Source organism: Dryobates pubescens, chromosome 14 (genome assembly GCF_014839835.1).
Source record: "Dryobates pubescens isolate bDryPub1 chromosome 14, bDryPub1.pri, whole genome shotgun sequence".
In the NCBI taxonomy this organism is placed as follows: domain Eukaryota; kingdom Metazoa; phylum Chordata; class Aves; order Piciformes; family Picidae; genus Dryobates; species Dryobates pubescens.
In genome coordinates this window covers 10072939-10099046 of record NC_071625.1, presented here as the reverse complement: position 1 = coordinate 10099046, position 26108 = coordinate 10072939, and the positions used below count along the sequence as shown (strand labels likewise).

General features: G+C 40.8%; 1 protein-coding gene across 2 annotated transcripts in view; it reads left to right on the top strand.

Moving 5' to 3' along the window:
• The first annotated feature begins 9766 nt into the window (after positions 1-9766).
• COL14A1 (collagen type XIV alpha 1 chain) overlaps positions 9767-26108 on the top strand; it is a 97346-nt gene continuing 81004 nt past the window's right edge. For both annotated transcript variants that reach the window (XM_009905775.2, XM_054167146.1), the window contains exons 1-4: positions 9767-9878; positions 15356-15472; positions 16267-16410; positions 19024-19110. In XM_009905775.2, coding sequence (XP_009904077.2) covers positions 9794-9878; positions 15356-15472; positions 16267-16410; positions 19024-19110 — 433 coding nt within the window. In that variant the 5' untranslated portion in view covers positions 9767-9793. The remainder of the gene's footprint in view (positions 9879-15355; positions 15473-16266; positions 16411-19023; positions 19111-26108) is intronic.

Sequence of the window (26108 nt, the reverse complement as noted above, 5' to 3'; positions counted from 1 at the left end):
CTAGATGCTCAGAAGCTAGAGTTTGCTAAGACACCAAAGAGCTTTCTGTCCAAGACTGCCCCCCTCTGTTACTGCTTCACAACTGAGAACAAAAAAGAAAATGAGGGGGAAAAAAAAAAGAGAGATTAAACCCGTTGTAAATTCTCCTCATACTTGCTAAAGTGAGATTTCCACTATACTGATTTTTAGTATTTGTATTTATTGGAAAAATAAACTGACAGTTATTCCAGATGCTTAAATGCCCCTGGCATATAAACACGCAAGGCATACTGAATTTCTTCAGTAAGTATTTATGTGAGGGTAATCTTATTGAGCTGTTTGCACCAAATCAAAACATTAATATTTCTCGTGGTTCCCTCCACCCACATTTTGTATAAAATTACTCTTAAACACAGGCCATGATTTTTTTATTATTATTTTTTTTTTCCTCCAATAATAGCTTTTTCTTTGGCAAATACAAATTGCAGTAGCATTTCTCTTTTGTAAGATTTATGCTAAGGTCAATTATCTGTCTTTGTTGATGAGAGGTTAACATTAAATATTTAACATATGCTTAAATAACAATTGGAAAACTAAGGCTATTCTTCAAAGTTCCAATTGTAGTGCTTTAAAAATGGATAGGGAAACAAAGCACCCATGTCTGAATCACAGAATCATAGAATCAACAAGGTTGGAAAAGACCTCAGAGATCATCAAGACCAACCTATCACCCAACACCTCATGACTAACTAAACCATGGCTTCAAGTCCTATCATCCACTTCAAATCCCTTAAAAAAAAATAATAAAAGCAGCAAAGAAAAGCAGGCTCTTTAAAACTGAACAAAGGAAAGAGTTTAGATGAATGAAACTTGTGAGCAACACAAAGTGTTATCCCTTTAAAAGAGAGTTTTGTCTGGGTGTTTGTTCAGCAGCAATCCCCATGCTATGTGTTATCACATGATATCATTCTAGCAGACAGCCCTGTAATTACTTTTCAGAGCCTAATGAACAGACAAGCTCTTCTAAAAAATTGCAAATTAGAAATATTGAAAATGGATAGTTTTGCATTAATTGAGAAGATGGAAAACCAGATCATTGGACAGCGTGTAACAAAACTTATTCCTCATGCCAAGCATTTTATTCTCATGGTCACTTGTACCAGAGGAGTGTTTAAAGTAGATCGAGGCCGTTTGGAGATGTGTAATCACAGAGTTCAAAAGTGTATAGGGCAGCAGCTCAGACAAGAAGCTCAGCAGGAGATAGAAAAGAAGTTCTGCTTCTTTTAGATAATAACTTAAGATGCATGTTATTTGGAAAGGAATTCTTCCTTGTTCCAGACACGGCTTGAATTCATTACTCAGCGCATATATTACAGAGACCACCAGGGTATCGCTTCCAGCTCTTACTGGGTGTGCAGGTTCATTTCAACTTGGATTTCATTCTGAAGAAAATTACTTCTGGCATGGACAGGAAGAATCTGTAGGTCTTCTGCTTACACAGTACAAAACTGGGGAAACCCCATCACTGTGTTATATTGTATCACTGGTGGGCTGCAACTTAATCTGAACCACAGCATAATCCAGTGAAAAGAAATACCCTCTCACTTTTGCCAGCCTAACGCTGTGTTGTGCCTACCTATTTCCAGCTGCTAGTAGGTGCAAGCATCAGAAAGTCTGGTCTTTCCTCTTTCCTTAAGGCACCCTGCCTTTGTGCTGGCAGCTTCCCAGTTGTGCCAAGAAAACCAGGATGAAAGGCAATGGCCATGAATTGAAACATGAAATTTTAAATGAACACAAGAAAATACTTTTTTATTTATTTCACTGGGGAGGTGGTGAAAGACTGGAGTAGGCTGCTGTTCTGTTTCCCTGGGCCAGGCATGCTATGCAGGCCCTTAGAAATTTTGAGTCAGCCAGGGCAGCTAACAAGTACATCCCATACCATAAACTCCACAGCCATTAAATAGGGGGAAGTTTGCTCCTCCAGCATCTCCTTTTTCTTCTCTCCCTTGGAGAGACTTGATTAGCATTCTATTCCTGAGGATTGCTCTCATATTTATTGTGCTGAGTGTAACCTTCTATACTTCATATTTGCATTGGTGTTAACATTGGGATAGGTTGCCCAGAGAGGTGGTAGATGCCCCATCCCTGGCAATTTTCAAGGTCAGGTTGGACAGGGCTCTGAAAAACCTGATGCAGTTAAGAACGTCCCTGCTCAGTTCAGGATCATTGGACTAGGTAACCATTAAATGTCCCTTCCAACCCAAAACTTCCATAGCTAGTTCTGCTATTTCATCAAATTTGTTTTAACTCATGGGTCTCCTCTTCTTTCCCTAATCCCCCTTCTCTGCTGTAACTGCTACAGTTTTAGCCCTGGATATGACTTAAATGTTGACAGCTGCCCAGAGAGGTTGTGGAGTCTCCATTTTTGGAGATACTCATGACTCAATTTGATGTAACCTTGGCCAGCCTGTTCTAGTTGTCTCTCCTTGAACAGAAGAGGGTTGGACCATGTGAAACCAAGAGGCTCCATCCAACCTCAGTGATTTTGTAATACTCATGGGTCTGGAACATTTCCCAGCAGGAGGCCAGAAAACTTCTTCCTTCTCCTCAAACATGGAGCACACAGGAGCCCTCCCTATTGAGAGAGATGAGGTAAAATCCTACTGTGTGAGCACATATGCACATCAAGAGGGTATCATCACTTCTCTGGTGGACTGCCTTTTCACTGCAGCTGCAAGGAGCCTGTGGGTGCAGGAATTAACTGGCTGAGGGTCCAGTTTCTTGGCAGATTGAACTCTGCCTCCCTGCTCCTCAGGGACTTTAAAAGTGTGGCTGAATCCCCTTCCTAAATGGATCTGGATAAGCTATGATTGACAGAGGCTAAGAAGAGGAAGGTAAAATTCTGCTTGTGTCTCCAGACTCATACAGCTATGTCTTTTCCTCAGCACTGGCCAAAAAAGGCCTCAGCAACCAGCTCAGATGTTTAAGTATAAACTAAGAATAGATGAATATTACTTCACAAATCTAAAGGAATCCAATTTGACTGCAGAATGAAAAACTAACTTAATGAAACATAAATCTTGTCATTCTTCCCATTACCTTCTGGAACCTTTATATTGAGATGAACAGAAAAATACATGACTGAAGAATATTTGTATTTCTCAGTCCCCCTATGCTCCCTTTGCCCAGTTTTGCTCCCTTTTCTCCATGTTGGCGGGCCAAGACCAACCCCAAACATGAAGAGTTACACTTCAGTGGTCATGACATCAATCTGGCTTCCTATGTATGCCTTTCGCTTACCTCATTATGTGTAATAAGCTTCAGATGAATAAACCTAGCAGCTCACTAAAGTGCTGACAGCACTGAAATCTCCTAAAAATATCAAGGAAATGAAAATGACTCATCAGATGCCAACCGATAACAAAACAAAGCTGAACTACTCTGACAGTTCCTGCCCAAAAAAAGAGCTGCAAACAGCCACATTTGTGGGGTTGGTATCAGTGAAACAGCTGTAACACAATGAAAGCCACTAGGAGAAAAACAAAAGGGCAAAAAAAAGCTACCCTTTTAAAAACCAATTTCACTGCATATTCATAGAACAAAATGAGTCTGCATTTGTCTTAGCTAATGAAAACAAGAAACTGAAAACTAAACATGGCTGATAGGTTAGAGATGGCACACTACAATTACATTTTTCATTTGAATGACTTTTTTTTCCTCTATTTTTAATTTGGAAAGAATACAGTCCTAAGTCCTTCTCTGATCTCTCAGCACATGACATCAGGAATCACTTCATTATTGCAAGTGTTGACAGACTGATCTTGGCATACCAGTTTTCAAAGAGCATTGTATGTATCACTTTGTTGAATAACAATTACAAGATGTAAAGCAAAAGTCAGACATGCTTTACCTCATGCATTCTCTCTCTCTTTGTTTACTGAAGTTCTTTTTAAGAGCAAAAATAGATGTAACATCTATGAATTGTTAGGCCTAGGGACTCATTTGCATCACGTTTCATAGTCAAATTCTTGAATGTGACTAGAATTTTTGGATGCTATGGTAGAGAGAGGGCATTTAAAAATGTACCTCTAGTTATAATACATATTAGTTTAGGAGATAAAAACACTAGTCACCTTAAAAACCAACATTATAATAAAATAATACAAGACCTGATTAGTTTTTAATTATTTGCAATTTGAAGATATTCTTCAAATTTTATATTCTCATGTCCCAAGTCTTGTGAAAAAAATGGCATAGCAAGTAACACTGCATTCATTAGAAGATAAAAAAAGTCAGGGAAATTTTCTAAGTATGTCCTAAAACCCCAGAAGATACTCAAAAAACCTAGAGGGTTGATGATTACAGTCCACCAGAAATACCTATTATTCTGTTCAGTTCCCACAAATGCAGCTGTCGGTGATCCATTAGTTGTTTCGATCGTACCATTAGCTCACTTTGAGCTCACCAGCCTGCACTAATTCTGTTCTTATAATGGAGTAGTGAATAAGATTCCCCCTGTATTTTTAGTATCATTCCTATGTAATTCTATTGATAGAAATTGCTATATATTGCTATACTCCATATTAAGCAGGGAAAGGATGGTCCATATCTTGAATACCAGCACCAGAACAAGAGGACACAGTCTCAAGCTGCACTAGGGGAAGTTTAGGCTCGAGTTGAGGAGAAAGTTCATCATAGAAAGAGCTGTTAGCCATTGGAATGGGCTGCCCAGGTAGGTGGTTGAGTCACCGTCCCTGGAGGTGTTCAGAAGGGATTGGACGTGGCACTTGAAGCCATGCTTTAGTAGTCATGAAGTCTTGGGTGACAGGTTGGTCTTGATGATCTTTGAGGTCTTTTCCAACCTTATTGATTCTATGATTCTAAAATGTGGTGGCTGTAAATCACTGTTTTGAAATCACTGTAGCTTGGTCAATTGAAAAATAGTAGGAGGTAAATTCAGATTCGGTAGATTTCTTTTCAAAACTCCAGGTTCTTGGATGGAAGACAAGAAGGAAACATTGGTAAATCAGGTGTACATTAATATTGTGTATATTTTGATCTTTATTTCCAGATGTGCACCTTAGAACAGAACTTTCAAGGAAAATGTACCTTTTATCTTGAATTTCTAAACAACATGAGCATTTCTTTGTAATTATTCAAGGAAATCTACAGTGCCTTCTAGAGAGAAACCTGACTGAAGCTCAGTGGTAACAAGTGTGATTCACTCTACAGAGTGAATAGATAGATTTGAACAACATCATCTGAGTTACCCTTGAAAGCACACTCTTTGCATAAATTTAAAAGATTAGTTTCATTTCTGATGCAAGCAAGTGATTAAAAATTAAAGTATAAAGTCAGACTGCAGAATGCTACAGAATCTTTTTACTGGTCAGGGGGGTCCTCAACTTTTCAAGGAGTCTCAGTACTAGATACAGCCACAGGATGGTGCTGATAGACTTTGCACGCTACATTATAAATCAGGAAAAAAAATACAGCGAGAGGGAGCCAGACACCCGTTGGCAGGCTCTTATCCTGCCCTGAAATACATGAACCAGCAAGCAGCTGTAGATTAAGGCTGATTCATCTCTCAGGCTGATTCATCTCTCTACATTTACCTAGTCCTGAAAGGGATTGCAAATGTACCTATTCATCTGCTTCCTTCTCTCCTGGATATTATTGTTTAGGTAAATACATAAATTAAAGCTGAAAAAGTACAAAATATACCACATTTTGCATCAGTGAGGGGAACATCTTATTGTTTCAGAGGACTTTTTACTCTTGAAAGCTCGTTTCCTTGTGACTGATAAAAGTGTTGGCCACTGCACAGAGCTGGTGGTGAGTACAGTAGCTGCAGACAATGGGATCACCCAGATTCCTAGATCTGGAACATGCTATTGAAAATGAAAGGACTTCAAGAGTTTCTTTAAAGCTCAAAGACTTCTGCAGTTTCATCAGAAAGATATCTGTGTACTGTGAGTTTGTACAAGAGTCTTCAAGACAGGGAATCCTACTCAAGCAGCAGAATGTCCAGTTTTATTGTAGTCACAATCATCACCCTGAGACTTGGTGCCCTTCCCTAGAAGGGGCTCTTACCTACGTTTAGAAAGGAATGTACATATCTGTTGTTTCTACACCTGTTGTTTCTTAACTTTGGTGACTTAATTTGTAGTTTAGTACAGATGACCAGGCATGTTGTACTGAATATTTTCATTCACCTCCTAAACTCTCGAGATGCAAAAATTTCATGAGTAATAACCTTCATTGTAAATTCGGTAGGGTATACCACAGGGCAACTCATATCTCTATATGTATACAGATTTTGCAATTCCTCATCCCCACTGCAGTGTCTATGCCCATGGCAAAAATGTCCATTATGTACTACGATGCTTTTAATCTAGGTTTATACTAAGCCAGTCAAGACCTGGAACACTTTAATATAAATATTTATCCGATGAATCATTAATACACACATCACAATAGCCGGCACTCAGGGATACTTGCACTCCAAGCCGTACTGCAAAGCAGCCACCTTCTAAATCAGTTATAAAGAAGTGAACGAGGAAATCCGGGGAAAGGAAAAGGAGTTTTAAAAAATAATAGTAAAAATAGGACAAAAACAACCAACAAACCAAACAAACAAAACCATCAAACCATCAGAGGATAGATAAAAGCACAACACCTGCTCACGTAACTCTGCCTGAAATCTCCCCTGTCTCGGAGCCCACCCCAGCCCTGCCTCCCCGCGCACCTGGCCGCGCCCCCCGCTGCGGAGTTCGGGCTTGGGGGCGGGGGTTGGATCTTTGGCATCGCTCATGCCTCTTTTTTTCCCCCCTTCTTTCCACCTTCTGCTCTATAATTGCCCGCCTCCTTTCGCTCCCTTCTCGCCTTATCAGATGCGGCGCAGCGAGGGAAGGAGCGGTCAGAGGGGAGGGGAGCGGCTCTCCTGCAGCCACCTCAACACCCCCAGCCCCGCGTGACACCAAGCGCCCGCACCCCCGCTGCTGCTGCCCCACAGGTCGGTGTGAGCTCCGCTTCGTTCCTTTCGAGAGCTGGGGCGAGGCGGGCGGGGACTCAGGGGCAGGAGCGAGAGCTCTTCACACTCACCTTGCCCGGCCACAACCCCCGGCGACCGGAGTGGAGCCCCGGAGGGAGAGATGGGTGAGGGAGGAGGACATCGAGGGGTGGAAAGTGACGAGCCTGTGGTGGGGAGGAAGAGCTCCTCAGAAACTCCTGGAGAGCTTTTACTTTTAAAAGTAACGATATTTGCGAAATAAGTGCTCATACTTTGAACCGGAGCCTCAGGCTGCCGCTCTCGTTCCTCGCGCAGAGGCAGGTCGCTGCGCCCCGGCTCATCGTGCCCGGCGCCTGCAGGGCATTCTTTTAGCGAGAGGCTGCCCGGGCGGGCCAGCCCGCCCCGGCCAGCCCGCCCCACCGCAGTGGGCAGCCTCCGGGTCTCGCAGAGCCTGTCCTTCGCCTCGTCTCAGCTCGGCTGAGGCGATGAACTCCCCGCTGTTCCCTTCTTCACTTGTGGTGGGAACTCGTTTTCCATAGAAGGCCGGTGGCTGCAAGGGGGAGTCGGGGGGCCGTATTTGTGAGCCGCGGCCCCTCGGGCCGGGCTGGAGCCGCGTTGTGGGAGCGACGGAGAAGCGAACGAAACGGCACCGCGGTGTCGCGACACCGTGTACCGTGACACCGTGTGCGAGAGGCGCGACGGCGTCTCCGCTTCGCTGCCGGCCCCCTCAGCCACCTTCCCGCCTTTCCCGTGTGGGGGCGGCGGCCATGGCAGCGGTCCCGGCGGCGCCCTCGAGGCTGCGGCGCTGCCGGGGCAGGTCGCGTTCTTGCTTTGGTCCGGAGGGACGTCGACCCGAGAGACATCTGGCTGTTTCCCGGGCGCTCCATAACGAGCCACAGAGACTGGGAGTCTAGGGGCTGTTTCTCTTTTCAGGAGGGCAGCGCTGAGCTGCCTGCCTTGGGGAAAGGCTGCCAGGGCTGTGCCGAGGCGGCTCTGCCTCCTGGCATGGGCAGGGTACCGTCTGCGGCCAGGGCGGTGCGGAGCACAAAGTTGTGTGCTGGGTTTCTCCCGGTCTGGGAAGTCTCAAAGGCAAGTTGTTCCCTCAGGAGAACGTGCCCTGTTGCCAGATCTACGCAGATGTCCCGGGTGGACTCCAGGATGAAGCTGAGAGCATCCAGGGGAGCAGGGCTCACCTCATGGGCAGGACTCTCGGCTTGGGAGGGCTTGGTCTCTACTGTCAGGGCTATTCTGATTTACCAAACAGTTAATAAAAGGTGAAGTATGTAAAAAGCAGGAGGAATAGGATATTTCTTTTTATTTCCAGATGAAGTCACCCACAAGGTGGCTGCAGACTCGTGGTTGACTTTAGTAATGAAGCAAAACTTGAAGCCCAGCTCATTGCAGAGGTGAACTTGTGCCACCAGTGCAACAGTTGGATATATCCCAATAAAATTTTTCTTCTCTGGTTGATTTTTTCTTTCTGTTTTTCTAAAAGCAGCAGTAAAGAGTGTTTCCATGCAGGATTGCCTGTGAATATTTACAATTCCTATCTGAGAGGAGAGGTTTTTTTAAATGAAATCTAGCAGGTGGGGCATTGCACCACTATGAGCGAATATTTTAATGCCTGGAAAGAAATCTGCACATCAGTGGTGACTGCATTGAAGGATGAGTTCTATGCTGCTCTTTGGAGAGCCTACATTTACATGTTCCAGGTTGCATTCCTGAATGAGAATAGAAGCATCGATATCCAGTTTGAGATATAGAAGGGGTGGATTTTAGACTGTTCGAGACTTAACTTTGTTCTTCCTATTGCCTGTCACTAGGCAACTGTCGTCTGACTGAATCCTTGTATGGATCCAGTTCTTGGGTGTCTGACTCTGTATCAGCAAGCCTGGTCACTTTGCTCAGGTTTCTGAATGCCACTTGGGGATGTGTACTAAGAACTGGATGTAGCAGGACCAAAGTTTCTGGTGCATGTCTTTTCTTTTTTGAGCGAGTGATTTGCCTCTATATTGAGAGATTCATGCTATAAGAGACTGGTTCAAAATCTATTTTAAGTAGAGTGAAATTTGTTGATAATTTGTCTAAAACTTGGGTGACCCTTTGTGGGGATAGAGTTCACAATGACTAAGCCCCCTATGTATTTTCAGGTGGCATGTCAAATGTTCTTGACTGGTACTTGCAACAGCAGACCTACCAAGTCCTGGGAATAACTATGGCAAATTGCTAATGCTTGGAGAGAAGGAGATATAGGTATTTTCCTCTTTATGTGTTTAATAATGGTTGAGGTACTTCAGTTTGACTTTTATATTAGGCACAAAGTAAGTGGGTCAACCACTTTCTCAGAAGAGAATGAAAGCATGGAAAGCAAGTTCAATGATGGTATATTTGAGAATATTACAGAAAATGACACAGGAGGTGGGTAGGAGGGACTTGTAGCCCAAATGCATAACCCCAAATTTACCAAAGTAAACCTTCAGATGCTGGCTTTGGTTGACAGCAAGAAATCTACTATTAATTATTTTAATTTATTTTTCCCATAAAATACTAAAAAGAGAAGGCAGCAAAATTTCTTCATCCTGTGCCAAGACATTTGCTAAAGGTAGTATGGTAAAGTTGAATGACAGTTGAAACATTCATAAACATGATGTTATGAACATGTTGATGGTGTCTTGAGGTATGCTTCTATATATGTTGAATAACTGTAGTGGAAAGTGTTTAAGGCCTTATCTTTGCAGGTGTAATGGATCTTTTTGTTCTGTGTACTTTCAGACCTGCTGATACTGTGTTGAGAGGAAGAAGATGCTGTTTCGGTATGAGACACAGAGCTGTTTCCTGGCTTTTTTAGCTCTTGCAGCTTTCTTCATCAGTGATGCTGAGGGCCAAGGTATGTCATAAATAAGAAGATGGAGCTTTTCACTCTAATGTGCAGAAATAGACTTTTCCTATTCCAGGTACAAGTGTTACTTCACTCTTAGTAGCATGTGAATCTGGTACTACTGCAAATGAAGCAGGAGTTTTACTGCTGAGCTCTGGGTGGGAGGGGGAGTAGAATTTGTTTGTGTGCTGTTTGAGTAGTGCCTCAAATAGTGTCAACTTTTTGTGAACTCAGGTGTCTCAAAATGGGTTGTATGGAACTTTAAAAACAAAACTTATTTAAATGAAAGTACTGTTCAGGAATTGCTGTGATTGCCCTCTACATAATCAAGTAAGTTTGAAGAACCAGCTATGTTAATAAGTTTTTATGGAATATATGGGTTTTTTTTTCCTTTGTTGGGACAGTAGCTATCTGTAACACATCATACAGTGTTGCACGGGACTGTTAAATGTCACAGACTTGTTTTAAAATGTCCTTTGAGTATTAAAAGATACTGCTGAGACTGTTAAGTTTAAATACTTGTTGGATCATTTGGACAGTGCTTTGACATCTAGAGAAATTGTATCCTGTTGCTTGGGGAAAGAATGCTAATCGGTTTTTATGATTTTTAGAGAAAGATTCCTTTCATCTTTTTACATTTATGTAATCCCTTTTATATGAGATTGCATAGGCATAATTGAGCAGAATTTGATCCTGGGTCTCTTCTAAAACATCTTGTGTAATGCATTATTCATGAGCACGTTCAGAGTGCAGTGACAACCTCTGGCTTTCCAAGTTCTGGTACATGCAAGTATCAGTCTGCGTGGCACTCAAGTACTGGGGAAGCACATACTGTCTTAGATGTTTGGGAATCTCCAAGTATTTTACTAACCTCTCTTAGGACATAAGGATGCATATAAAGCAATAATATTTAGTGTGGCCAATGTGAGCTGAATGAAGAAATACACATTCCTCATGTTCAACACATCAGTGCTGGTCAGAAATGAGATCCAGAATGTTTGTGACTTAATAAAGCGAAGCATATGGTTTGTGCTCTCTCTGTGTAGATCAGTCCTAATACACGTGGTTAAGATTTGCAAAACAGGACTGGGGATTGGGATCCATCTCCAGAAAGTTTTGGCAGATTCCTTGAGCTTGGAAAACCAGACTTTTTCCAAGCCCCTCTTTTTTTTTTTTTTTTTAAAGTTGATTTAATCTGTCAGAAGTAAGGGAGAAAACTCTCAAACTATTAATACAATGAGATGAAGGTCATAGAGAGTTTTTTCCAGAATCATCACAAAAGCAGAAGCTAGAGTTGGTATACTTGATGAATAAAGAACAATACTTCCCTTGTTCTTACACTCTTTCAGCAAGCATCAGCTGCTGAATGCTGTCAGCAGTGTGATACTAAGCTAAGTGGACTACTGCTTGGCCCAAAATGGCTGTTATTGAGTGAAGTGATATGAAGTCTCTATTCCATGTTCACAGAATAAAAATATTTCTTGCTACACTTGGAGTAACAAGATGTTTCTCAAAGCCTTTTCTTTTCTCAAGGTTGCCAGCCTTGCAGTAAACTCTCCTTGCAGCTGACTTAACTATTTACAGTTTAATACTGTGCTAACAATATGTTTGTCTATTTTAAGAAACTATGCACTCTGCCAGGGTGTAGGAAGAGCTGGTATTAGTTCCAGCTTGTGTATCTTTCCTTTGGCAGAAGTGCTCAGGTAAAGTTGTGTAATGTGACTTCTTGGAAAGGAGAACGTGCCTGGGAGACTGAAGTCAGCGTGCCTGAAGCTACAGTTTATTCCTTCAGCTGAGAAGTTACCTGTGTTGAGCTACATGGTTTTATCTCATTTATTGATTAAATGCCTTATAAATCACACGGCGCCACGTGTTTTATTCACAGTCATCACTGCTGTGTCTTCCTCATTCAGCATAATGTTACTTAAACAACATCAACAACTAAATCCAGCTTTTGTCTGTTTATGTGCTTATGTAATACACAAAAGTAGTGCTGGGCAAGAAAAAGACTTTGTAGTTTTCCATTTATGAATAAAGTGACTTGCTTTAAGAATTTTTCTTCTCTATTTAAAGATGGAAACTTTTCATTGTGCAACAATAATTTCCATGTGTTACTAATGTAATTGCAGTGCATATTCACTCATTAAAGTCTTATGACAAAAGTAAATGGAAGCCACAAGGTTTAGTTAGTATCCAGTCTTAGACTACTGGTTTTCTTAACTGCACGTATGCAACTTATGGTATTTTTCCTTTCCATTAAGGTATTTAGTTCAAAATACTTTTGCCTTAGTTGCCCACAAGGGTGATGTATTTGGAGTGGTAATTTATCTGGTAGTGTAAAGCAAAGCCTTGAACTTGTCTGTAGGTTTTTCTTGGGTGACTGCTCTGATGTTGCTGACGGCCATTCACTTTTGCATTCCTGTAAAACCACTTAACAAGCTCTAGCTACTGATTTTTATCAGTTAACTGACTCAGCTTGGATTAATTTTTTTCCCTTTCTGCAAGAAGTGAGATTTTGTTCCACAGACAATAAAGGTCCAAAGAAATAAAGATATCCTCTTCAGGTTGGTGAATGTGTAGTAATTCCCATCAATATTTTGTTGTCTGTTCAAGTGTTAGATTTTTAACTTCCTTAGCTGTATGTACTTTCCTCTGCCAGAGCATTAGTCTTTGCACAACTAAGACACGTTTGAATATCTGGTGAATAATTCTTTTCTTCCTTATGGTTAGTTGCTGTGTGAGAATGTCCATCCCCCTGCACTGTTACCTTTAGTACAAAACCCCCTAAACCAATCAGCTGAAAATTGACTAGTTATGTAAAGACTATTCTGGCACAACTTTTCTAGTCTTTCATACTGTTCCTCTGTAGTAAACGAAAAACCCTTTTTGGTGGTTGTCCCTTCTTTGCTTGTAAGATCTGTGATTGGTATTTAGGGGCTCCCACAATTTACCTGTTTTGGTGATGGCTAATACCAATTAGAGCAGAACTATGCTTCTTTGTTAGAAGGTGCTTTCGTAAGCTATTAACTTGAAAGTAGGATGGAATGGAATGACAGGGAAAGGAAGAAGATGGCAGAGAAAATAAACTCAGACATTCTAACATATGATTTATTATTTTTTTTTGATTCATCTTTGGTGTTACTGTATCCCTCTCTGCTCTACCTCCTAATCCCCATACAAATTTACCACTTAATCGTGGTAGAATGTGCAGCATTTTTCTGCTTTCATAAAAGTCATTGCTCAAAAGCTTGTTTGCTCTTCCTTAGATGAAGTAAGTAATAAGATTTGCATATTTTGCAAACATATAGGTGTGATTTATTGGTCTTGGTTCATTCAGTCCCAATTCATTGTGATCTATCTATAGCTCAAAGACGGGTCATATCTTGAGAATTAGTTAAAAACTAGGATCCATGACTGTAGTTTACTTGGCTTTCAAAGCTCTTTGCCATAGACTCTATCATTCTATTACAATTGCAGCATGCTGAATGTTCTTGCAGAAACCTGCCCAGCAAAACATTTTGCAATATGAGGGCCAGATTGTCAAAGAACTGATTTCCTGCTTGCTGTGATTCCTGCACATACTTTTGCTTGCAGCCTTTCTTTTTCTATACTTCTGGGATGTGACATGAAATCTTAAGAGTCTGATGAGACTGTCCCCAGCAGCTGGGGGAATACGCTGTTTGAGTGTAAGTCTAGTGCTGTGCGTAAGTTTTGAGTGTGTGGATTTGGTGTGCTATCTGCTCTTTCTGTCCCTTTGCCTGTCTTACTGAGTTTGTTTTCTGAAGTCTTCCAAAATGTGGTGGTGCTACTTAGCTGTTCTTTTTTAACACATTCTGGTGTTAAGTCCCTCAAAGTAGAGAACCACAGAACATGTATTTGGCCTGGCAAAGCTGTCCTTTATGGACTGAGAGGTTGGATGCAAGGGAATACATCTCTTGTATTAAACCTCCAGATTTTTACTTGTAAGACCAAAAATGTTTGTAATGGTATATGCCATATGAAGAAAACACCATCCCAAATCTCCAGAAACTACAACCTGCCTCTTCCCTTCTTTCTTTCTCCAAGCTGTTGGAAAAAGACACACTTAGGAAAATGTAATCAGTTAGGTCTTTGGCTGCTGCTAGTTCCAGAGCAGCACTGAGTGTAGCAGGTGAAATGGAAAGGCCAGAGACTGCTGGCTTGCACATTCCCTGTTGACTCAGATAATCCATATGCTGTAATCCTTAAAGGTCAGAAATATGAGCACTGATGGTTTATTATATCTACTGGGCCAACAAACTGGGTATGGTCTTAATTAAGACAGAAACACCAAGATTTTGGGAAATGAAGGAAGTAGTTCAGGGGACTCTGGAAGCATTGGGAAGAGGAGAGGTGATATTGATGGAGTAGTTTGTTTAACCTTTTCTAGCCCTTTCTGTTGTTCAGTCTCTGGGTAGCTTCCCTGGCTGCCTTTCCTTCTAGATCAGTTAGTTATGTCAGCCAAACTGTATTCCAGTGCATGAAGATTTCCCCTTATTGACAGGCTGCACATGCAGCAGTTCTGCTTCAGTAGTTTGCTGTGAAGGATGGATGCGACTCCCTGAAGCAGAGCAGAAGTGCCATGTAGAGCCTTCTCCACTATCAGAGGAGTTTGCCTAGAAGGATGCAGAGGTGTGCAGAAACTAGTTTATGTGCATAGACAGAAAGTTGCTGGTGCTGCAGTAACAATGTAGGATGGATTTTTCATTGTTTTCCTGTGTGTTGCTTCACTGAATTACAACTTTTCTCAATCATTTCATGCTTTTATTCATTTTGCTGCTGCTTCTTTTGAGGAACTAGGTGATGGGAGAGTGAAAGTAGAAGCCAGATTTGCTTACTATCTTCCTACCCTTGTCTAAATCTTGACTAGCCTGTGCAAGCTTACTAGTCCCAATGAGACCAAAGAAGTGCTTGCAGCAGAACAAGTCTGTGTGTCACTTGGGCTGGGTTTGCAAATTGGTCAGCTAATGTTCCTTCTGCTTTGTGCATTTCTATCTTTCCTCTTGGTTACTGTGTCTTCACAAGGCTTTGAAAATTTGGCCCTGAGTGACCTTAAATGAGGGAAAATGTCCACAGTAATGTGAGGTAAAGGAGGTTAGATAATGCATATTGTCCGTCTAAGCAAGGAGAGCAATTTAAATTCCCATATATTAACAAAGAGCATTTTTTTTACCAGCTTTGCCTGCTAAACTAGACTCTTAACATCTAACACTGTTTGTCTTTCTGTCCTCTGCTGTTAGGTTATTAGTTTGCTTTCATAAAGAGATAAATGGAAGGTATGTCTGAGGGAAGTAGTGCACCTGGGGATGTCATTTTACAAACTAATAAACTGATGTATGTGGTATTTTGAATAACTTGCATCCTGTATTGTTAAAATTGTGTTGTCTTCCTATATGTGTGTATTTGTTTAAAATTGCCTGTTGCTTTTTATTCGATTTTAAAATGCTGTTTTCTCTCCCTACTTGCAGTGTCCCCACCAACAAGACTAAGATATAATGTAGTCAGTCCTGACAGTGTACAGATCTCTTGGAAAGCCCCCAAAGGGCAATTTGCTGGATATAAGCTGCTTGTCACTCCAAGCTCAGGTAAAAGAAAAGTCTGTATGTTCTCTTTCAAGGTGAAAGGACTGTATTCCTAAGGCTGAACAGCTTTTCAGAGACCATTCTAACCCTTCAGAACTAAGGCACTGTAAACATAACGAGAGTATGGATGAGGCACTTGATGCCATGGTTTAGTTGATTCTCGTCTAGTCTGTTCTATTGACTGGTTAACAGAAGAGAGAAATCAGTCTCACCAGAGGGTGGTCATAGACACAGAATATGATCATCAAATGCTTAAGGTAGTAGAAGTGGGTGGAAGCTAGTTACACTTCACATGTATTCTCTTTTATATAGATATATTATATACTTTGTTTATATTTGTACATAAGAATTTCCTGGTCCAAATGAATGGGACAAAGAGGATATTCAGGGATGGCATGAATACAATGGGATCAGAACTGGCAGGTAGTCACAGAGCAGTGTGAAAGCTTGTGGGTAGGTGCCAAACTTGACAGCTTTTTTGCCACGTTTCTGCTTTTTCTTAATTGAAAGTTTTGCTGGATACTGTGGCAATTCCATGAGGCCCAGATACAAAGGCTTGTTGATTCTATAGCATTTCTGTCTAACAAAACTGCCCCATGTCAGGCTGCCTGACTTCTGCTTTTTTGGGATGTCCTCTGGCCTGACTGTATGGATAGTCCCAAAAGGCAGAACATTTGTGTCTCTGTAGAGCTTGAGGTAGTTTTAAAGTTATTCCTTTTATCATGCTATAGGAAAAGCAAACTAAGTTATGTGGGTTTTTTGTTTTGTTTTGTTTTGTTTTGTTTTTTGTCTTACAGGTGGAAAAACCAATCAATTAATTCTTCAAAACACTGCAACTAAAGCAATTATTCAAGGTCTTATTCCAGATCAAAACTATGCCCTTCAGATCATTGCATTCAGTGAAGACAAGGAGAGTAAGCCAGCACAAGGCCAGTTCAGAAGTATGTGTCTTTTTATGCTTGACATGCAAAATGTGTCAGATATTTAGTATAACTTATGAAATTTCAACAAGGCCTAACACAAAGGGGAGCAATGGAAAGGGCCAAAATCAGAGACACGGACTTTTAACTAGGTGCATATACAGCTAGAGGCCTGAACTGATCCAGTTGTTCATGCACAGGAGATTATTGCTTGGGGCTTCTTTTGTTTCCATTGGTTTGGGATCCTTTTCTTCCCCATTTTGTTACAAAATTAACTAACATCTTGTGGAAAAGAATCTTCAGTGAGCAGAATCAAAAGGGGAAGTGCTGTATTCTGATGCTTTAAAAATGTCTTTCTCTTTATCCAACATTTTATTAAAGCATTCCTATAGCTGTGTCAGTTGGCAACGATTTGCTAGTTCAATCACTGTGAAAGGCTAAGTTCTTACTGGCCTTCAACTGTCACAAATATGTTTACAAATTATACTTAAAACTTTTTAATCTGATCTACATATACTCTTCGTGTCTACATCATAATGATTTATAGCTTAGCTGGTTTATTTTGATCTCTGTCTTAAACAGTTCAGTTAAATATGATCAGTGGAGCTTTGGCTGATGAAGACAAAAATGTGCCCATCTGGGAATACACGTGAAACCCTGCTGAATTCCCTTGGCACTGAATATTTGTCACTGTCATTGCTGAACTACCTGTCTCTTAGAACTAGGACCAGATAAAATATGCTGACTGCTTGATGTGATGTGTGTCAGAGTCTTTGTAGCTTTTCATCACTGCAGCTGTGTGTTTACTACTTTAAGTTCTGTCCCAGGTAGGAAACCCACAAAACCACAGATAACCTTTACTGTTAGAGAGCAGCCCACAGAAAGCTACACCAACTCCTATAATACAAGGTGTGGTGGGGTTTTTAAACTACCTCTATTCTTCAAGAAAAGTACAGTTGGCAGCTTGATTTAAGAGTATGAGGGCTTTGTTCTTTTCATGTACTCTTTGCTGCAGGTGAAAACATGTAGCATCTAATTGAGCCTGGAGTTTGATTTGACAATACCTTGCATGAGTAAAACCAGATACAGCATGCATACAAATTACTTTCTTGCCATCTTCTGTTCTATTTTATTTCCCCCTTCTCTGAAAAGTGGTCCCTAAATCTGGAGATGAAGAAAGGTCAAACACTACAAATCTTTGAGAATATCCTCTGTGTTAGGGCATTGGAAATACTTTTTTTGTTATTGCTGCTGAGTTGTAACTGATGTTCAAAGAATTCTCAAGCCTACCATAAAATGTCATTGTCAAAAGAGTCTTATTCTGTATAGAGCCAGGTATACTTTCTAGTGCTGCTTCCAAGTTATTGTGCATAGTATGTAATTAACAAGGATCACTGTGGAATCCTAAATGCAGCTATAAAAACATGGTGTAGGTTGGAATTTTTTTTTGGTCTGTGTAAATATGTGTAAGGGCTTTAGAGTCTGCAGAGGTTTGTTACATGAGAAGGCCACACTTAGATGTTTGACAATGGCTTGCTGTCTCCCTAATACCTTAGCATAGTCTTGTGATTGTATTTTGGACTGTAACTTGGAGCGCTCTGAGTGTTTCAGATATTCCATGTACTATTGGGTAAATTGATGAAATCCATTTCACTTTGGTTCCACTTCTATTAAACACAATACTTATGTTTCAAGAGAGATAATCCTCTTTCACCCTCTGACAATGTTTTTGAATGATGAAGCACAGAGAGACTCTGCCACTGGCTAAGACTCGTTCTCCTTTCATGAATGTTGGTCATAATCCAGCTCTACAGAAACTAAAGATTTTTAACTGGAGTATAATTTTATTTTCTGTGGAAGATACTCCGTTTTAAGCTGTTCCTGGCCATTACAGAGAGCTGGGGCATTGCAGTAATTATCATCCTAAGGAAACTTTGAGAGGATTTTTTTCCCCCTTTCTTTTATTTCCTCTAATACATGCCTCTAGCAATGATTTTGCTGACTATGAGTAGAGGGATACTGGCTACTAATGTGGTATTAGGAATTGCTAATCAAGCTAGCTTCCATCTAGCTGTTATGAGAGATTTGGGACATAATAAGGGAGGTGTCTCACCCACTTATGAGACAGGAAACTGTTGAAGTCTGAGCTTTGGAACAGCTTTTAATCTCAAGAGAGTATTTGGTGCCCTGAACATAGATTTGAACATAGAATCTGAACTGATTCTTTAAAGAGGATAATGTAACAGCTGGCTTATGTGTTTTTTTGTGTTGAATGACTTGGATTGGAACTCTGCAATGCTGGACTTTTTCCCCAGCTAGCTTTGCCAATTTTCTGGACTTTATTTCCAGTGCTGGATCTTGTCAGTGTGAGCTTAGGTGCTGATGTCACTGTATTTGGACTCTATGTGTGAGAAGAGTTGCTTTTGAGAACGTTAATGATGATAAGGTGGGGAAAGATTCATGAGAAGGAGAATAAACCCTAAGGGAGGGAGGGAAAAATCCACTAACTTGTTACTGAAGGGTATCACAAGATGTTGCATGCAACTACTTTATCTGGAAGAAGAAAATAATGTGTTTCTGACTGTACTCCTTCTAGAGTAACTTTTAACTTTTTTTCTCACTCTTACTTTTCAGTTAAAGATATAGAGAGAAGAAAAGAAACAAATAAATCCAAGGTGAAGGATCCAGAAAAAACAAATGCGAGTAAACCCGATCCAGAAGGTCAGATCATAACACATATGGCTTGTGTGATATTCTGAAAATAATCAGCTTTTTTATTTAACTTGGCCATTGTAGAGCTTTTCTTTAAGGCAGTCCTTTAAATTTGGTTCCAGGAGTTAAGTAAAACAGAAGGGAAAGAATCAGTATTTTCAGGATTATTGGAGAGTAGCTACAATGAAGGTATTACTTTTGGTTCTTGGTTTTTTTTTACCACTTTATGTAGTAAGCACTAAATCCCACCATGAATAGCATAAGAACAGTCCTTGAACCTGCATTTTAAAATCAGGTTGCTTGTATTTTCCCTCCAGGTGAACTTTAAGTAGTGAAAGAACTGCTTGTGTACATAATTTCGTATCATCCCGCCTGCAAGACAGACATGCAGTATTAATTCCCAGCTAAGGTCTGATTGGTATTACTGTATAATTAGGCACATAATGACTTGATAAATCTATCCTAATGGAGGTCATATGTATGAAAACATTTGAAATATTTTGAGGGGTGAAAAAATGAGTTCATTTTGTCAGGCTTCTTGTCTAGGATGAACAGTAAAATCTATTCCAAGCTCAATATATGACTCTATTTCCTGTTATTCTAAAACTCAAGTAGCATTTTCTTTATGAAGTAACCCCAAAAGTAATTATTCCCTTCAGTGATTTATGATGTACAGAACAAACAGAGATAAGAACAGCTTGTTATGACCTTAAATAGTCTCTCTGTGAATAAACGGGACAGTTTCAAGGATTCCATTTCTCCATCATTTTTAGCTCTGTCGCCTACTAATGCAAATACCAAAGATCTCATCCAAGGTTCTTTGAAGCCCATACAAATTTTTCTCACTTCAGTGGGTTTTTCTTCTTGGCATACATACTTATGTCATGTTGTATTTATTAACACTGTACCAGTTTGTTTCCATACAGCATTTCTCAAGTCAAATCATCCCTGATTTCATCACATGGATGCAATGGGGAGAATGTTAGCTAGTGCTTACAACACTTACAGAAGAGTGCTGCACCTCCTAGTGTATGATGGGTATTGGATAGGTGATCTTTTTCATGTTTAGAGGGAGACTAAGTTGAAAGAAATGAGAGAACTAAAGAAGGAAAATGTGATTTTTCTTAATGAAGGGCAAGTAATAAAAATGGAGGGCGTGAAAACTGGCCCTGTAATAGGAAGATGTTGATTAAATACAGACAGAGGAAAGTGTCTGCCAGACTGTGGGAGAGAGAAGGTTTATGCTTTTTTTCATGGAGTAGGGACAAAAACAGTTTGAAGAGGTGAGTGCAGTCTCTCCCTTCTTAGGGATTCTTGTTTACTTGCAAAATCTTCAGCTCAATCACTTTCCTCCTCCCCACACAACTTTTATGTCTTCTTTGGTTGTATCATGGCCATTTTTATTGGAGGAAAATAGACTTCCATCCTGCGCTTCAGAAAAGCTATTCCCTTCCACTCACTGTAGATTACACATCTGAAAGGCAAAACTGTAACAAAATCCTGAATTATCAAAACTGACCCAAAAGAAAAAAATGTTATGATGAGTTTTATAAATTCTTGATTTTTCTTTAGCCCTGTTCCCAAACCAGATATATTTCAAAGTAATAGACTTTTCCCCTACTGTCTAGCATTGCACATTTCTTCTCTTTGCACAGCATAATGATTATTCAAAGTGATGGAGATTCCAAGTGAATGACTTCAGTGGGAGTAGTGTGAAAGAACAAGCAAAAATACTGTACAGAAATAACAGCATCAGCAAAAAATGCCTTGCTGGGATAGAAGTGAATTCGGAACTGATACAGAAAGAGTAATGGTATCAAAACTTTCCTACTTCAATTATAAAGGCTATTCCACCTCAAGTTGAAATTGGATCAAACAAAAACATAAATAAGGAAGAGTCTGAAAAATAGATTAACAAAATAAGACCAACATTTTATAACAAACCATGAAGATTAACTTGATCCTCTGCAGATGTTTGACAGGAAATGGTTTGGGTATGACCAAATGAATTCAGGCCAGCAGTTAATTGGTTTCATAACAATTCAGTAAATAGGTAATGTTCAGGGATTTAATAGCATTCCTAATAGTTTCTATGGCTGTGCTACATCCTTGATCAAGTTGGTAAGATTTTAAGAGTTAACAGCAAAACAGATATGATTAGGTAGTGTATCTGAGCAGAAAGAAACCTGCAGTCTTGCCCACAAAACAGATAGGAGACAACCATTGTCTATACTGCTTCTGCTGCTAGTTGTGGCTTCTGCTCTTGACTGACATTTCACCATCTTTGCAAGCATTAGAATGAGGCTTTTATGCAAGGAGGTGCCTTCTGTGAACATCTGTCTCACATGTCAAAGAAGGACAATTATATAAGAAGAAACTAGAGTCTTTACAAGCCTCAGGAAAGCAAATGCCATCAGTCATTCTGCTGCATATGGAGATTTGTCTGGCAAAATTATCCAATGTGAATATTAGGACAGATTTGACATCAGTAACCCAGAAAATCTGAAATCAGTGTTTTGGGACAAAACTAATAAAGCACACCAATATAGCTGTCAGTGTGTGACAAGGTCACATAACCCAAATAATTTCACCATAACCCTTCTACTCGTAGATACCAGCTCTTCCCTAAGAAATACAAGATGGATTAATGATTCCAGATAGTTTCAAAGCTTCTCATGCTTATTTTCTTCTGTGATTTGGAGGTCTGATTTTGCAGTGCTCTCTGCTATTTGTTTAACAAATGTCTGAGGCTCTAGTTAGTACTGGAAGGTGTGGATGTCTTCTAAACTCCCAAATTTTACTTTTTCCTTCTGCCCTTAAATTAGGTTGTATTTGAATTTCACTCTGTCTTTATGGTACTCTTATTGGTGGCTTGTGCAGCTTGCTAGTAATTTTTCCAGGAGCTTCAGTAACCTAGACTAAAATTTTCTGTCTGTTGTGTCCTGCCCATTCAGGGAGTTTCAAAAGATTTTCTCCTTTATTGCCTGCTCTAAGTACTATGGTCTTAAGTCAAACAAACCTCCAGTTGTATGTTCAATAATGTCATTGTGCCAGATTAATCTGGGTTTAATGTCTAGCACTTGTCCATCAAATTTTCACTTTATATTTCATTTCCAGAGATCTTCTTTAGTTCTTCTGCACAACCACTTTCAAGTCTTGAGTCTCCTTTCTGTATTTTTCAGAACCTGTCAGTTTTCAGCTTAGTGATTTATTGCTGCAGTGCATGCTGATATTAATAATGTCAGAAGCCTTTTCTCTTTCTTTCTCTTGAGATAAAGCTCACAGACTCAGCTTCTTTTCAGCATGCACTGATATTTGAGTACATGTACCCTGGCACTTCTCCAACTCCCTCATGTACAAAGCTCCTTTCTGTACAGCAACAGGGGTTAATACATTCTGTGCCTTCTTGGATGTTTTACAGTTTCTCAGAGGGCTTCTACGTGCAATTCTTTAATCAAATCCCTTTAGGGAGGGGAGAATCACAGTGTTTTGACTATGGCAAATATGTGACTATATCCTTTCTCTTCAAAATTCCTCTCTGACATGGTTTTAGCCACCCATTGCAATAAAAACAACAAAACACTGAGGGCCAGTTCTGTTGCCTTGCTTGTGGATTTTATTTGTGGGGTTTTTAGTTGAGAGATGTGGTGGCTTAGCCTAGACTAGAAGCATGACACCCACTTGGCTTCTTGCTCACTGCCCTTTCTGACATGATGGAAGAGAAAAGAGGAAGAACAGGAGTGAGAAAGTTTATAAATTGAGATAAAGATGGGGATACTCCTTACTAATTACTATAGTAGACAAACAGAGCAAACTGGGGGAAAACTGACTTATCAGTTAATGTAAGTTTTTTTGCAAAAGCTAGTGTGGGACAAAAGACAAACATGAAAACAACAGTTTTCCTCCCTGCTTTCCCAGGCTCTATTTGACCTCTTCACAGACTCTTCTCCTCCTGCCTTGTTATCACTGCAGGTTACACTCGGTCCAAGTCCCTTCAGAGACTAAGAAAGTGGGCCAAAAGAGATGTTATGGGGTCATGATCAGAATGTAGTGGTTTCTCTGTCATTTCTCTCTTCTCACACCTTTCTTCTCCTCTAATGTGTGTCATCCACAGGCTTCAGGGAATGCCTGCTTCATAGTGGAGCACCTCCTCCTCTGACCTTGAGATCCCCTCACTGTTTCTTACGGATTTCCTCCTTCTTTCTCTGTCTGGCATTTTCTGCCCTTTCTTAAATATTTTTTCCCAGAGGTGCCACCAACTGTGCACAGACACAGGGCAGCCCCTGGCCTCTTCTCAAAAAGGCCATTTCAGCAACCTCTCCCTGCTGGCAAATATGGGCAGTCAGTCAGTACAAGAAGTGCTCCATTAATGCTCTGCTAAAGACTTGCACAATCTTAAACCTGTGCTGTTCAGGAATCCTCTTATGCAAATTTCAAGTCAGGATGATTTGTGACAGTATAGAGCAGGTATGGACCAGATTTCTCTTCTGACTCAAGTTTTTGTGGGGTAAGCCTTCTGTAGACTGGGAGCTTATGTATGATGTAATATAACAGTTACTTTCTCATTATGAAGTGCATGTAATGCAGTCATTTAGTGAAAATGACTTAAGGAGGTCAGAGATCTTCACTGCACTGAACATGTCAGTTGGTTCAACCTTCCCAAATGAAAATTTCATTTCATCCCTCTAGGAAGTCACAGAAGTGCCTAAAGTGGGAAAGACCAATCATTACCTAACACTGACAAGTCCTCGACTAAGCTGTATCCCTAATCACAGAATCATTAAGGTTGGGAAAGACCTTTGAGATCATCAAGTCTTAATTCTAACCTGACTACTATGACCACTAAACTACATCCTGAACCACCACATCTACACCATTCTTGAACACCTCCAGGAATGACAACTCCACCAGCTCCCTGGGCACCCTGCTACTGTCTCAGTAAAGGAGTTTTCCTAATGTGCAATCTAAACGTCCTCTGGCAGAACATAAACCCTTTTCATGTCATCCTGTCACTAGTTACTTGAGAGAAGAGACTAACACCAGCTGCACCACAATCAGCCTGAACAACCCCAGCTCCTTCAGCCACTCCTCATATGACAGGCTGCCCATCCACCAGGAGCCCTAGATCCTTTTCCACTGGTGGTGCCCTCAATCCTCTCATCCAGTTTATTAATAAAGATACTAAACAGAACTAGCCCCAATACTGAGCTGTGGGGGGACACCACTTAAGACCAGCCACCAGCTGGATTTAATTCCATGCATCCCAACTCTTTGGGTCTGACCATCCAGCCAGATTTTAATCCAGCAGAGTCCATCTTGCTATGCCATAGGCTGCAAGTGTCAGAAGGAGAATGCTATGGGAGATGGTATAAAAGGCTTTACTAAAGTCCATGTGAACAATGTCCACAGCCTGCCTTTACCTCATCCACGAGGTGGGTCACCTGGTCATGAGGCTGGTCAAGCAGGACCTGCCTTTCATGAACCCATTCTGCCTGGGCCTGATCCCACTGTTTTCCTGAATCACTGCAAGAGTTCCCTGTTCAGCCTGGTTGGTTGTCTTCCCTGACAATCCATTTTATGACACACTGGGACAGCCTGCCCCCCTAAGGCTTCCTTCTTGAAGAATATCCAGCCTTCCTGGACCCCTTTGCCCTTTAGGACTGTCTTCCAAGGGCCACTCTTAACCAGTGTCCTGAAGTCTGCCCTCCAGAAGTCCTTGGCAGTGGTTTTACTGACCCTGTTCCTTACTTCACCAAGAATAGAGAATTCTGTTTTTTCATGATTACTAAGCCCAAGACAGTGTGCTCAGGTGGTCAAGAAAGTCAGTGGCATCTTGGACTGCATTAGAAACACTGTGGCCAGCAGGAACAGGGAGTGATTGTCTGCCTGTACTCACCGCTGGTGAGGCCACACCTCAAGTATTGTGTTCAGTTCTGGGCTTCTCACTATGGAAAAGATACTGATGTGCTGGAGCATGTCCAAAGGGCAAGGAGGCTTGTGAAGGGCCTGGAACACATGAGCTGCAAGGAACACCTGAGGAAGCTGGGGTTGGTCAGTCTGGAGAAGAGGAGGCTGAGGGGAGACCTCATAATTATCTACAACTACTTGAAGGGAGTTGGAGAGAGGAGGGTGCCAGCCTCTTCTTGGTGTCAAGTAACAGAACTACAGGAAATGGTTTCAAGCTGCATCTGGGAGCATTTAGGCTGGATATTAGGAAATACTTCACTGAAAGGGTCATGAAACCTTGGAATTGTCTACCCAGGGCAGCGGTGGAGTGACCAGCCTTGGGGGTATTATAGCGACATGTGGACCTGGCACTTAGAGACATGGTTTAGTGTAGACCCTTCAGTACTGGGTCAAAAGTTGGACTGGATGATCTTCAAGGTCTCTTCCAACCAGATATATTCTGTGATCCCCAACTGTTGAATGGCATCATTTAAGCAGAGGAGGGAAAAAAATCCAGAGTGAGGTATATTAAGATACTATTCAGCAGAAGAGGCTAATTATCTATTTATTAACTTGTCTGTTAGTGTCAGATGCTTCGGTGAGTATTACTAGACAGTGTGAAATGAGTGCTATGAGGTACTTGACTAAGCCACAGAAATGAATACCTTCTGAACTTTTGCACCATTGGCTGTGTTTCATAGCTTTACTCACTTCATCCTGGCTAATATGACTTCAGATGTTGGGTTTAGTCCTGACAGTTTTCTTTTTTTTAATTTAAAAAAAAATAAAATATTACTTATTGAAGTCCCAGGCTATGAAACTCATTAACTGTGTCTTTACACAACCTATAAATGGCCTTACTAACACTGTTTCCCTGAGCTTTCTGAAGGGCACTTCAGCTTGCTCGTTATGAACAAGTAGACGAGATTTTAACTGTGCTGTGTGGGCATTTTACCACAGTGCCATTCTGTTCTTCCTAAACAGTCCTTTATCTTCTCTGCCTTTGCATATTATCCTGCTTCTGCAATCTGAGGGTAAAAGTGAAGTTTATTGGAAATTAC